Source organism: Dipteris shenzhenensis, chromosome 33 (assembly GCF_047967505.1).
Source record: "Dipteris shenzhenensis isolate YYH24624 ecotype China chromosome 33, Dip_SZ_1.0, whole genome shotgun sequence".
NCBI lineage: Eukaryota > Viridiplantae > Streptophyta > Polypodiopsida > Gleicheniales > Dipteridaceae > Dipteris > Dipteris shenzhenensis.
Window position 1 is genome coordinate 28,404,767 of NC_141628.1, and position 14,077 is coordinate 28,418,843.

The window sequence follows — 14,077 nt, forward strand, 5'->3', positions numbered from 1 at the left end:
ACTCTCGGATCAGTGATGGGGATGGTTCGCTTCCCCTCCGAAAGAAGTCCCCATCCAGTGGTCGGGTCTCCTGCGCAAAATGATTTGATGATCTTGTGTTTGAGGAAGGCTCGTCTCTTGCGGTGTGTCAACCGTTGAAAGATCTGGTGTGCCTCATATGATGTCAACTGACCGAAGGCTCGCTCCCGCGTGAGGTGGGCTCGCATCTCTCTTCACTCATCATCAAACCAGGGGTTTTGAGGCATCTTCCCATCTTGTACCCGTGAAGATCGGGTCGTAGGAAAGGATCTGGTGGCAGCATTATGTATCATTGTGGCAAGGGTGGCTGAAGCGTGAGCGAGGTCTAAATCACCTTCCAGTAGAACCGGAAGCTCTCTGGTTAAGTGACACACATACACTGGATCAAGGGCACCGTCAAAGTGGATCTGGGTATGGGCTACAGTGAGGTCATGTATCCGTGAGACAAAAGCCAATGGGCCCAGTAGGTAGTCCACTGTGCTAGTCCCACCTCCATGAGAGAGAGAGAGAGAGGTCTGCAGGAGGCCTCGCGGGCCTAGAGACAAAAGTACAATTAGCAAAATGGCTGTTACGAGCCGCTGTGAGCTGAAGCAAATGGCTCGCTATGGCCCTTGTTGAGTGCTAAGCTAAGCTAATAACCTCAATATTTCAAACTCTAGACAGACTCAAGCAAGTAGTGCTAAAGCTCCAAACACATATTGTGAGGCCATGGTAGCTATCCGATGAGATGTGAAGATTCTTCGTATCTACGGTTGGCGTGCCGTCTTGCGCATGTTAGAAACATGGTGAAGAGAGAGAGAGAGAGAAGGTTAGGGTGTGAGGAAATGATGCTCAAATGAAGACATGAAGAAGGCTTTCATTCATTCATCAAGTATGACAAGATAAGTGAAGTACAAGCCTTATATAGGCTACTCACTCACACACTAGCACCTAGTGCATATGGGATACGTTCCATGATGACACGTGGCACTCACACAAGACACACACACATAAACTAGTACTAGATCACCTAGTACTTCACACCAACACACTCTATGGCTATGATATCTCCAACACCCCCTTTAGAGCAAAGAGTCTGAGACGCAACACGCAAAGAGTAGACGGATCCCCCCTCCACCGCAATACTACAAAGAGCAAGTCCAACTAACTTCTTAGTTAGCTTGCGACCGGCAAGGGCAAACCATCACTCGTCACGCCCCCTTACTTTGAATTGGGTGGTCAATACCATCAAACCAAAGTAAAAGACAATACATTCATTTTTGGGGGACAACCCCAGGGCAGAGTACCTCTTGTTGACTCCAAATGCATTCACTTTAGAGGGAAAACTCAAGGCTGAGAACCTTTATTGACTCAACACAAGCACACATAGCATAGGGGCCTAGAAAGCTCAACCCTGGTCAAAAAGATCCTGGTCGTCAAGAGAGAGCCCGTGAACCTCTGCTATAGCTGCATGTATCTCCTTCGGGGGCTCTTCAGGTTGAGCTTGGTCTTCAACCAGAAGATTGGCATGATGCTTCTCTTGTTCTTGTTCCTTCTTCTTGAAGCAATGGGCTTCAATGTGTCCTTTCCTCTTGCAAAACCTGCAAATAATGTTCTTGTTGGTCTTCCATTTGCTTGTGGAAGCAAATGCATAAAGGGGGGAAGCCTGCCCATCTGCATACTGTGTCCGGCAAGCCATGTAGATATGCGTGCATACCATGTGTCTGCCCCGCTCTCTGCTAGCCGCTTGGATGACTCTAGGGCCAACCTTGGAAGTCTCTAGTGGGTAAGTCCCAGACTTTGTGGATGAAAGTCACTGTTTGAAAGATGGCATCAACTTGGAGAGGTGTCATGGCGAACTCTACCTGTACTATCTCATATGGGACTGAGGACTTACATTGGATCATCTTGGACCCCATCGTCACCTGTAGATGCTCGAAGCTCCTCCAATCTGCTCTTGGGAGTTTGCATCCCCAGAAGGGTGTGACAGTTGGTCGCACTAGTGTGTCAAAAAGCGAGCCCTTCGTCGATGGATCCTAAAAGTGCCCCTGGAAGCAGTGTCGCTCTAGTCTAGCCAAAGCACTACGCCCTCGTGTGAGCCGTGCCTGGGTTGCATGGGTCATCGTGAAGATGGGTCCTGTGAAGATTGCTCCCAAATATGTGTACGATTGCACTATCTCCATTGGCTCACCACGATAGGTGAAACCAAGTTTGGGAATCATTTCTTGTGAGGTGTTGAAGATCATAACCTTAGTTTTCCCACGGTTGACCTTCAGGTCTCTCTCTTTGCAAAACACCTCTAAGGCCTCCAGATCTCTCTGCAGTCCTTCCGCTGAGGAGGGGGATATGAGGACTATATCATCAGCGTATAACAATATCTGTATGAGGAGATCACCCAGTAATGATCCCTCTCCCCCTAGGCGATCTATGAAGGATGTGATCTCATCGATGTAGAGTCCAAAGAGAGCCGGTGAGAGAGGGCAGCCTTGCTTCACCCCAATTGTGCTCTCGACCCAATTCGGTAGACCGCCTAGAGCACGGACCGTATCTTTGATTGACTCGTATAAGCTCATCACACCCCAGATCAACGTCTCTGTAATCTGCATCTCCTGTAGTCTCCTGATCATACGGGATCATGGGATAGTGTTGAAAGCCTTTCGAAAGTCTATGAAACATGTGTAGACTTCTGATGTTTGGACCTTGCCTCCTCAATGACAGCCATCTGAGTGAAAATGTGGTCTAGAGTAGAGGGCTGCCTCCCGTGCCTCTGTATGATTGCTGATCTCCGTCTCTAGTACCGATCCATAGATCTTGGCCAATGTGTGGCCAATCATGAGGGTGCGATAGTTCCCAGTGTCCATGAGGTCTCCTGCTTTGTGTATCGATACGATAGTGGTGGTGCTGTATGCTGGTGGGAAGTTGTGACAAACTGCAAGGTTAAACATATGTGCATGAATCGGGGCTAGAATCTCCTGCCCATGTGCGAAATGCTGTGTTTGTAGGCCCTCATGATCGTGTGCTTTCCAGTTGTGGAGCCGGCGAAGTGTAGCCCGCACATTCTGCGTAGTGAATAGGTGGCAGGTAGTGGGCTTGGGCATAGAGGACATGTTTGGTGGTGTCTGCCTCGGGACATCATATAGGGAGCATGCATAAGTGTGCCATACCTCCGGATTAGTAATGCAGATGGGTTGCTTCCCCTACAAAAGAAGTCTCCATCTAGTGGTTAGGTCTCCTCCTCGAAATGATTAGATGATCTCATCCATCTTGTGTGTGAGAAAGGCTCGTCTCCAACTGACCCAAGGCTCTCTCCCGTGTGAGGTGGGCTCGCATACCTTTGCACTCATCATCAAACCAGGGGTTTTGAGGCATCTTCCCATCTCGTACCCGTGCAGATCGGGTCTTAGGAAGGATCTGGTGGTAGCATCTTGTATCAGTGTGACAAGGGTGGCCGAAGCGTGGGTGAGGTCTAAATCACCCTCCAGTAGGGCCGAAAGCTCTCTGGCTAAGTGACTCACATACACTGGATCAAGGGCACGATCAAAGTGGATCTGGGTATAGGCTGTAGTAGGAACTCTCTTGTGACTGGCATAGTAGCAAGAACACCTAAGGCCAGATATGAGTGGTCGGCTTCAAGGGGGGGGGGTATAGTGAGGTCATGTATCCATGAGACAAAAGCCAATGGGCCCAGTAGGTAGTCCATTGTGCTAGTCCCACCTCCATGTGGGAAGCATGTGAATCCCCCAGGTGATGGCCATCTCTGAAGGCCATTGTAGATGATGAGATTGTGAAGAGAGAGAGAGAGAGAGAGAGAGAGAGAGAGAGAGAGAGAGAGATGCATACATGCTTACATAGATACACACACGCGAGCGCTTGCACGTGTGTTTGTATCTATGTATATGCATACATAGATAAATAAACACACGCACCCATGCGCGCGTGCACGCACACACACATACATAGATGTATGCATGCATGTATATGTGTGCTCGTATGTGTATGCACATGTATATCTAGGGTAAACACACACACACACACATTTTTTTGGGGGCTGAAAACCAGTTGTCAAATATATTACAAAAAGCAGTCCCAAAGAAAGGGACAAACTACTGCAAGTATCAAAAACCTCATTATATCTAGGGTACACACACACGCGCGTGCACGCATGCGCGCATACACATTCCATGTATTGCATATTGGTTATTTCACATACAACCCAGTATATATCCCAGATTGTTAGTTTTGTATTCATCAAAGAATAGATCTTCTAAGCTACTTTTGGGCTTTAGGACACTTAAGAGGTGTTTGAAAAACATTAAAAGATGTTAGGACCTAAAAACAAGCAAAGTTTTGTTTTTTTGCGGGGGAGTGTGAGTCAAAGAGTCAATGCACTGACTTGCTTGTCAATAAGTCAAAGGATTAAATTTGATTGGCCCGGTCAATGCCTGATTTGACCACCCTGACTTGGCTGAAAGGAGAGTGAAAAGGCCTATATAATACCCCCAAGCAGTTTTTATTTCTCATCTGTTAGTGACAAGATTCAATCCCCTTCTATGGAGAGTAAGCGAGCTGTCTTTGAACTATGTTGTAGCCTTTGAGCACCCCTTTGCTTGTAGTTTCTTCAGCCCTTTAATTATTCATGATGTGGATCCTCACCATCTTTATTTGTACAGCATATGATGTTCTCCTTAAGTGCTAGCCTTTATATTGTCCGAATCTGCCACTAACCTCCGAATTGCTGATAAATACTTGGTAGAAAGTCCATTATATAAACAAATATTAAGGATATGTGGACATGATCTTATGTGCAGCATAAGCTGCATAAGTTTGTATGTTGGACTGCACCCAACTTAGGTTCTGATGACATTGGTGGGATGTCATAGCAGCTAGTCATTGTTGTACATGATAGAGTTGAAGGTTTCCAACCTTGTGGGGGTGGCTGTCATAAAGGTTTGGACTGCGCTGGCTAGTCCAAACTTTTCTTGAGATTCACCTGTTGGAAATGAAGGATAGAATCACTCTAACCTCACAACCTATGCGGAATAGAAACAGCTCCGTCTTACACACCCAATGATGCAGACCACACAAGAGAACCTCACTCAAATGAGTATAGCCAACATATACAAGAGAGAGAACCTCACTCCGCGGGTCTTTAGAAACCCAGTATAGCTGCTTATGCTTGGGCACTGATGACGACATAAGTGTTGCTTTGCTTGCTAAGTATGTCTTCCTTTTGCTTTTCATAAAAGTTTTTGTTTACCTCTTTTTTCTTCTCTTTCATTTTCTCTTTTATTTTCTCTGTAGATTTTTGATCTTTAGAACAACAAAATTTCTAAATTTGTATGATTGGACTTATTCTAGTCTTACAAAGGTATATACAAGAGAGAGAATATGAGAGAGAACTCAGATGTATTCCTCCACTAAACTGTGGGCAAAACCAAGGTCAAAGTGAGCACAAGATATCCAGCAAGGGGCTGGGCAAACTCTGGAACTCTCTTAGAAGACTACTCCTGCTCCGCGCTGCTTCTGTAGGCCTCAGTGGCTTCTGTGGCTGATGAGGAATGAGGGGGGCAAGGGGCCCCTTTTATAGGGGGCTGGAAGGGCCTCAAACTGGCCGACTTTTTGGTTGGTCCAGAGGCTAGGTGGCTGACCTGCTAGTGGGCAGCCTATGTAAGGGGCTGCCAGGGGGTTCATTAGGGCTTGCTGCCCTGCCTTTTCTGGCCTTCTTTCTGTCCCCATGTCCCTGCCCCTCACAGTTATACGCCCCCCCATGTCCTCCTCATATGGGGGCTCACAGGTGGGGGACATTGACTTCCAACGCCCCCACTTAATGATGCCACTGTGGGCCGATCCCCATGCGTCGAATGAGGTGTTCCATTTGCTCTTGTGGGAGAGCCTTCGTGAATACGTCGGAAAGGTTGTCGGCAGTCGGACAGTAGATCAGCTCCACCATGTCGTCGTTGGTGAGCTCCCACACGAAGTGGTAATGGAGTTCGATGTGCTTCATCCGTGCATGAAACACTGGGTTCTTCGTGATGGCCATGCAACTCCTGTTGTCGCACATGACCACCGTCGCCTCCTCTTGAGTCGCGTCCATATCCTCAAGTATCCACCTAAGCCACAACGTCTCACATGCTGCAGTGCAAGCAGCTCGGTCCTCCGCCTTTGCAGAAGAAAGGACAATTGAGGGTTGTTTCTTGCTCAGCTAGGAAATGGCCTTGATGGAAGCACAAAACAGTAACCTGTAGTCGAACGCTTGGTGTAGCTGTCACCTGCCCAATCTGAGTCACAGAATCTGCATAACTCAATCCTTGTGGTGTATGTAATCCCACATGTAAAAGTACTCTTCAGATACCTCAGCACTCGTAGACCTGCCTTCCAATGATTCTTTTTGGGTTTCGCAAAACACTGACACAAGAGCCAACGGCAAAGGAGATGTCCGGCTTGGTGTCCTTTGATACTCTAAGGAAATGGTCGTGATAGAACTCGATCTCGGTGGGGTCCACCCCCCCTCAAAAAAAGTAGTCCATGTTGTGTAGAGCTGTAGCAAATCTAACCGTATAATACGGTTGATCTCATCTAGTGGAATCAAGGAGGACGGGGCATCCAGACCATACTGGAAGGGCGGGAGTTGATCCATTTGGATACCCTGGCTATCAAACCATTTGGAAACGCATACAAGTCGTCGTGATGACTCTAGTGCCAATCTTGGCAATCTCCATCTAGGTAGAGTCTAAACCCTGTGAATATATGTCACTGTCTGAAAGATAGCATCACTCTATAGAGGGTTCTCGGCAAACTCTGCCTGTATAATCCGATGGGGAACTGAGGGCATACTCAGGAATACTCCAGATCATCTGGGAGGCCATAGCCATGTGCAATCTCTCAAAACTCTTCCACATAGAGAGACAGAGAGAGAGAGAGAGAGAGAGAGAGAGAGAGGGAGGGGGGGGGGGGGCAAGTATAAGCAACACTAAAGAAAGGAGAGGAGACCTAGCAATTGCAATTGTTGTCGAATCCCAAGAAATTGGGAGTCAAAGTGTAGAAAAAGACAAACAAATAACACGAATAAGGATCTAGATACCTAGGTATTATGGCAACGATGATGATTAGCATCATGAGCAATATCATTGTCAACAAAATCAAGTCTATACAAGTCAATCAATCAGATAACTGTCCTATTGTGGGTAAATAAAAGAGTGTCTGCAAAATTAGTCATGCACTTTTTCTTTCTTACAGGATACATCTTTTTCTGTGCATTTAGAGTTGGTACAATAGTCTTTCCAGAGGACATGGGTTCTATCTTTTTGATTCAACTCCTTCATTGTGTACATACACATTTTTCAGTTTGTGTCAAAGTTTCTGCATTAAGGATTGTTAAAGCATGAAGCACAAATGTTGTACCTGGCATTCAGCCATTTTATATTACATTTTTCAGGTTTTGTCCATAGTGCATCGTAATGTAGATTTGCACATGGTGTTCTATTTTGCAGTTTAGCCAAGCGTCTAGAGTCAGCCAATACAATGTTCTCTTTTGTCTGGTGGGTCGTTGGATTTTATTGGATTACAGCCGGTGGTCAAGCTCTTACACATGAGGCTCCTCTATTGTATTGGTATGGCAAACTTATTCACAGTATATTATTATTGCTCTGCCTTATTTTTCCTGCTTCAGCCCAAGGATACTTAATAAAGGTCAGCAATTCTCCTTTTGAGCTACTTGAAATATGTTTTTGTTGATTTGGTCTATTTTTTGCAGGCTTTGTGTTGTCTTCCTGGCCTTCGACGTCCTCTTTGTAGTTTTCTGTATTGCACTTGCATGTGTTATCGGTATAGCTGTCTGTTGCTGTCTACCTTGCATCATTGCCATACTGTATGCTGTGGCTGACCAGGTATGTTTAGCAAGGCCATGTAGTTATATTTTCAATTAAGAAACACCATATTTGTCAAAGGGTTTGACTAGAGTGTATCAATCTCTTGTGGACAGCTCATTCTGAATTGTTATACTGGACTCTTTAATATTGAGGAACATAGACAGGAGCAAACTGCAAGTGCAACATTTCTGCACTTATAGCAATTTTAAATTCCTCCAATTTAAAAAAATCCAGTCTTACATGACTGTTGTGTTAGTAATGACTGCTGCTTGCGTCCGACCGTTTCATGCAAGGCTAGTTCGTGTTGCGTACAATAGAAACATCAGGTACTCATTAAGTACATTAGGGTTTTGCCCGCAAAAAAAGCTTTTTCTTTTTGTGTCTTCTTTTTCTTTTCTTTCTTCCTCTTCTTCTTTTTTTACCCTGTAAACTGTATGGTGCCCTTTTTCGGAATCTGCTCCTAATTTCGTCCGTACCATGTTCGATTTTGTTGGCGTGCTGTCTGCCAAGTCTGCTTTAGCCTTGGCTACCTACAGCCCAGAAAACCCTCTTGGGCCAGCAGTGTGCTATCTTTCTAGAATCTGGCTCCATCTTATCACTACAATACTATATAGTTGTTCTATGCATATAATCTAAGTACTTACATTAGATCCTTTTATTCATATATTACACACACACACACACACACACACACACACACACACATGCACACACGCACGCACATGCAGTTTCAGGAACTTTAGGTACTCAAACCTGAAAACCTCCTAACGTTACTACACAAAGCTGTTAGATTTGTCCTCCCTCAGTCAACCAGGACACCATCCCCCATGTGTAGTCCCTTTGAAGGCTCTACATAACTCAGCGTCGTACGTATCTACATTAGCTTCAGCATCGTACAAATCTGCAGTCCGTACAACTATTCGATGTCCGTACCTGTTTCGTACATGTGACGCTGTACAACGTACGGTCGTCCGTACAGGCTCGAGGTGCACGTGCCTGTACAGCTGTACCAGATCGTACAGCCGCACATTGTGTCAGCAACCGTACAACTGTACGTTGTTGTCCGTACAATCCCAACTCATTTGGTGGATTTTATTGGTAGCACGAACTCCTCTAACGTATAGGTGCAGGTTCAGTTAGCAGGTGTTTTTCTTTGCATTGAGCCATTGTTTGGCTGTGTATTCAAGGAGCTCTGTGGGTAGTTGTGACCACATTTGGAGAAATTTGGGCCTTTTTGGTAAAGCTTGGGGCTTTTTGTGAATTTGCCCCAATTTCAGCTCAATTTCTCCCCAAAATTTGGGGCTTTTGGTTTTGCATTGCAATTTCCTGCATAATCGGGGCTTTCAGTTAATTTGCCCTCTTTTGGATGCAATTTCCCTCAAGAAATTGGGGCTTTTGCAAGTGGGTTGCAATTTTGCAGTGAAAAAGCAATTTGGGAGTTTGCAGGCAATTTTGGACTCATTTTGAGTGACATTGTAGACATTGGCAAATTTCGCAATGTTTTTTGGCAGTTTTGGAGAGCATTTGCAGGATAATTGAAGTGCATTCTGAGCCTTTGACAGGCTGTGACAGTATTTGTCACTGTGGGCAGCTTTTTCTTTGCAGATTTTACTTGTGCATTTTATATCCCAGGAAGGGATTTCACTTGGTCAGTTTGCTGTATTTTTTAATATTTTTTGGTATAAATGGCTCAGAACAACTCCAATGAGGTGTTCAGGGTTCTCACATAGGAGGATAAGTTGGATGGCACCAACTACTCCTTGTGGAGTTTCATGGTTCGCAATATCTTGGTTGGCAGACATCTTTGGGATTATGTCAATGGGGATGAAGCAAGACCAGATACAACTACTACACCTGTCACTCCTACAGCTGGAGGCAGGGGTAGAGGTATAAATGCAGCACAGGTGGTTGGAGCAGCCGCTCCAGGAGCTCCCACAGCAGAGCAGAAAAGATGGGACTCTAGAGATGCACAAGCTCTTTCAGTAATTTCTATTTCTGTCAAGAGGTTCATTATACCTCATATTCGGTCATGCAAGACATCTATGGCAGCTTGGGAGATACTAGAGAGTATGTTTGCAGCAAGAAATGATGCCAGGGTTTCCTTTCTGAAGTGAGAACTTTCCCATATACATATGGAGGGAGATTCCATGAATTCTCACCTCTCAAAGCTTGAGGACCTCAGGGAACAATTGCTGAATATTGATGAAGTCATTCCGGATTCAGAGATGATCACCACCACTCTGAACTCTCTTCCCGAGTCCTATCTCGGTTTCCACACCTCGCTGAATTTGTTATTGAGGGGGGGCAGCAATCCTCTCTCCTTTGACGAGTTGGTAGGACTTCTGTTGCAGGAGGAGCAAACTCGCAGAAATATGGCAACCCGGGCTGGCGAGTATGCTATGCTTTCCAAATTCAAGCCCAAGGGTAAAGGGTAGCAAAAGGCACATGCCAATCAGCCTACACATCAGCATAAAGCTGATTCTGGACAGCCTTCTTATAAGGCAAAGGGTGATACAAATAAGCAGAAAAAGAAGGGCATCTGTCATTATTGCAAAAATCCAGGTCATTATATTGGAGAGTGCAAGAAGCGCATAGCCAAAGAGAAGAAAAGGGATTCTGGTATGGCTGTGTCAGATGCATCAGTTCCACATTCTCATGATGGAGGAGATGCTGCAGCCAACTTGGTTGAAGAGCACTATGCCTTTATGTCTTGCACTTCAGATTTTTCAATGGGTACTTCTGATATTACAGCCACTAAAGATGATGACCCATATGCTTTCTTGACTTGCAGCTACGATCCTTCAAAGGATGAATGCTCCTTTAGTGTTGATGAGACACTTCATACTTGGTATTTTGACAGTGGTGCTTCAAAGCACATCAGTTCCAAGAAGAGTCTGTTTGTAACTCTGCATTCTTCACCCACCAAGAAGGTAACTTGTGCGAATAATTCTTCTTATTCAGTGTGTGGAGTGGGAGACATTATTCTCACATCCACTGATGGCATAGATTTCAGAATTTCAGATGTACTCTATGTGTGAGGGATAAAGAAGAATTTGCTTTTAGTGTCCTCACTTAATAGAGGAGGATTTCAGGTGGTTTTTGATGATAACAAGTGTGCTGTCAAAGACAAAGAAAATGACTATGCTTTGATGTTGTATGGCACTTTGTATCGGGGTCTTTTTCAGCTTGATCTATATGAAAAAAGATCCCATCTTGCATTATCAGTTAGCACTCCCACTGTTGCGATGCAGAATGCGGAGTTATGGCATGCCATGGGCACATGAACTATGGCAGCTTAATGACACTTCAGAGGCATGATATGGTTTTCATAGATGACTTCACCAACTACACTTGGGTCTATGGTCTCAAGGCAAAATTGGAAGTGTTTATGCATTTCAAACACTTTGTGGCTATGGTTGAGAATGAGACAGGACTCAAGGTGCAGAGACTTCGAACAGATCGAGGGGGGGAGTATATGTCTCATGAATTTGAGACATTTTTGAAAGAAAAAGGCATCATGCATCAGCTTACAGTGAGGCTTACACCTCAACAGAATGGCAAAGCTGAGCGGAAGAATCGCACCGCCATGGAAATGGATAGATGCATGCTCACAAGTAAGAAGTTGCCTCACAGGTTTTGGCTGGAAGGCCTCATGTGTGCCAACTACATTTTAAATCGGGCTCCTACAAAGGCTTTGAAGACAATCACTCCCTATGAAGCATGGCATGGGAGAAAGCCTTCCGTGGACCATTTTAGAGTTTTTGGTTGTGTTGCATATGCCCACGTGCTTGTGGAGTTTAGACACAAGTTGTCAGATAAGGCACTCAAATGCATTTTTGTGGGATATAGTTCACAAAGCAAAGGCTATTGTCTCTGCAATCCTGCTACACGCAAGGTTTTTGTTAGTAGAGATGTTGTATTCTTTGAAAATTCTGCACATACACATGCTGAATTTCAGATTCCAGCCTCTTCAGATGATGTGTTTGAGGGGATGCTTCCTATAGCATTTGGTTCCCCCGCTGAAACTCAGAATTTACAGCAACCTCTGCCAGATCCACATGTACAGATTCAGCCCCCAGCTGGATTAGTACAACCTCAGGGTGTGGATGAAGTTGCCAGGAACTGCAATGTCTAGCAATATGATATTTGAATAGAATGCAATGGAATTTGGTCTACCAAAACCTATGACACAAGTAGGCTCAATGTATACATCATTGAAAAGATAACTTTCATTTTCACCAATGCCACTATGCTACTATAGCCACTTAAATATTATGTGATCCCCAATTGTGGGCATTATTAAGACATTAAAAGTTTAGCATTGCTTATTACACCATTGAGAAAAGAAGCGCAAGGTCAATAATATCATGCATGTGCAAAATGTTTTTGGAATCGTATATATTATGATCCATATGTATAGGCAGCTTATGAATGTTGATGTTTGAGGAACCTTTCTCATAGATTCTCATTAGCATTTGAAGTTGTTGATTAATTAGTCAAAATTTTCTTAAATGTGTAAATGTGAGTCTTAGTAATCTAACCATCTAAATTGATCTCAACTTTTAGTTATTTGAAGTATTGGTACAATGAAAAAATAACTGGTACAGTGACAATCAATTGCAAATCACCTTGGCACTACTTTGTATTTATTATAATTTATGTGTAAATTCTAGCTCATTTTTGTTTATAGAGGTTAAGAATTTTACTTTATTACCATGTTTATACTGATATAGTGACAAGTGGTAGCAATAATCTTGGCATTGATTTGTACAATCCATTGAAAATAAGAATGCCATGCACGATGAATTGCAGTCCATTAATAAAAATTAGACTTGGGATGTCGTGGATTTGCCATGAGGTAAGAATGCCATAGATACACGTTGGGTTTTCAAAGTCAAAAGAAAGCCAGATGGATCCATTGATCGGTACAAGGCAAGGCTGGTTGCAAAAGGATATGCTCAGAAAAAGGGCATAGATTATGAGGAGACTTTTGCTCCTACATCTAGAATGACCACCATCAGGTCAGTTATAGCAATGGCTGCAAATTTTGAATGGAACGTTCATCGGTTGGACATTAAAACAATGGAGACTTGTTGAAAGAGGTTTCTGTCAAACAACCTCTGGGCTTTGAAATTTCAAGAAATGCACATCAGGTATGCAAGCTGAATAAAGCTTTGTATGGGCTGAAACAAGTCCCACGTGCATGTTATGCCAAAATTGATGCCTTTCTAACTAGCAAAGGGTTGCACAATAGTCCAACTGAGAGCATTCTCTACATCAAGAAGGATGGGGGGATATTTTGGTCATCATTCTTTATGTAGATGACATGCTGCTCACCAGATCAAATGAGGAAGTAATTGCAGAGTTCAAAGTCCAATTGAAAGCTACATTTGATATGTCAGACTTGGGCTTGTTAAATTTCTTTTTGGGGATCCAGTTTATTCAAGAGAAACGTGGCATTGTTATGTCTCAGTCCAAGTATGTTCAAAAGCTCTTGGATAGATTCAACATGCATGATTGCAAGCCTATGTCCACTCCCATGGAGCCAGGGCTGAAGCTTACAATGCATGATGCAGGTGAATCAATTGATGTCACACTCTATAGCCAAGCTGTTGGATGCCTCATTTATCTTTGCAATACACGACCTGATATTCAGTTTTCAGTTTCTCAGGTGAGCAGGTATATGCACAGCCCAAAGATTATGCATTGGCAGGTTGTAAAACGCATCTTACCTTACTTGCAAGGTACAAAGTCTTTTGGCTTGATGTTTCCCAGGGGGGGTGACTTGCAGATGCATGCTTACAGTGACTCAGATTGGGCTGGAGACTATGATACTAGGCAGTCCACCAGTGGGAATTGTTTCTTTCTAGGACATGCTTGCATTTCTTGGTTGAGCAAGAAACAATCTACAGTGGCTACCTCCTTATGTGAAGCTGAGTACAAGGTAGCTTTCACAGCAACAGTTGAATGTGTTTGGCTGCGTCGTTTATTTGCTGATCTTCATCTTTCATTGGAGGGTTCTTCTCCGATTCTCATTGATAGTCAGAGTGCTATAGCAGTGGCAAAGAATCCTGTGTTTCATGCTTGCACGAAGCACATTGAGGTTCACTATGTCAGAGAGAAGTTGCATGCAGGAGTGAATTATTTCCTTGTACATGACATTGGCACTGCAGGGGGTGTTAGAATTATTCTTATATTCTAGCAGTGACCAA

The 14,077-nt window shown here is 44.1% G+C and overlaps 1 protein-coding gene across 1 annotated transcript in view; it reads left to right on the plus strand.

Moving 5' to 3' along the window:
• LOC147879930 (E3 ubiquitin-protein ligase At4g11680-like) overlaps nucleotides 1–14,077 on the plus strand; it is a 44,538-nt gene that overhangs the window by 12,316 nt on the left and 18,145 nt on the right. The window contains exons 2-3 of the mRNA XM_087371572.1: nucleotides 7,488–7,607; nucleotides 7,751–7,883. Of these exons, the coding sequence (XP_087227698.1) occupies nucleotides 7,488–7,607; nucleotides 7,751–7,883 (253 nt within the window). The remainder of the gene's footprint in view (nucleotides 1–7,487; nucleotides 7,608–7,750; nucleotides 7,884–14,077) is intronic.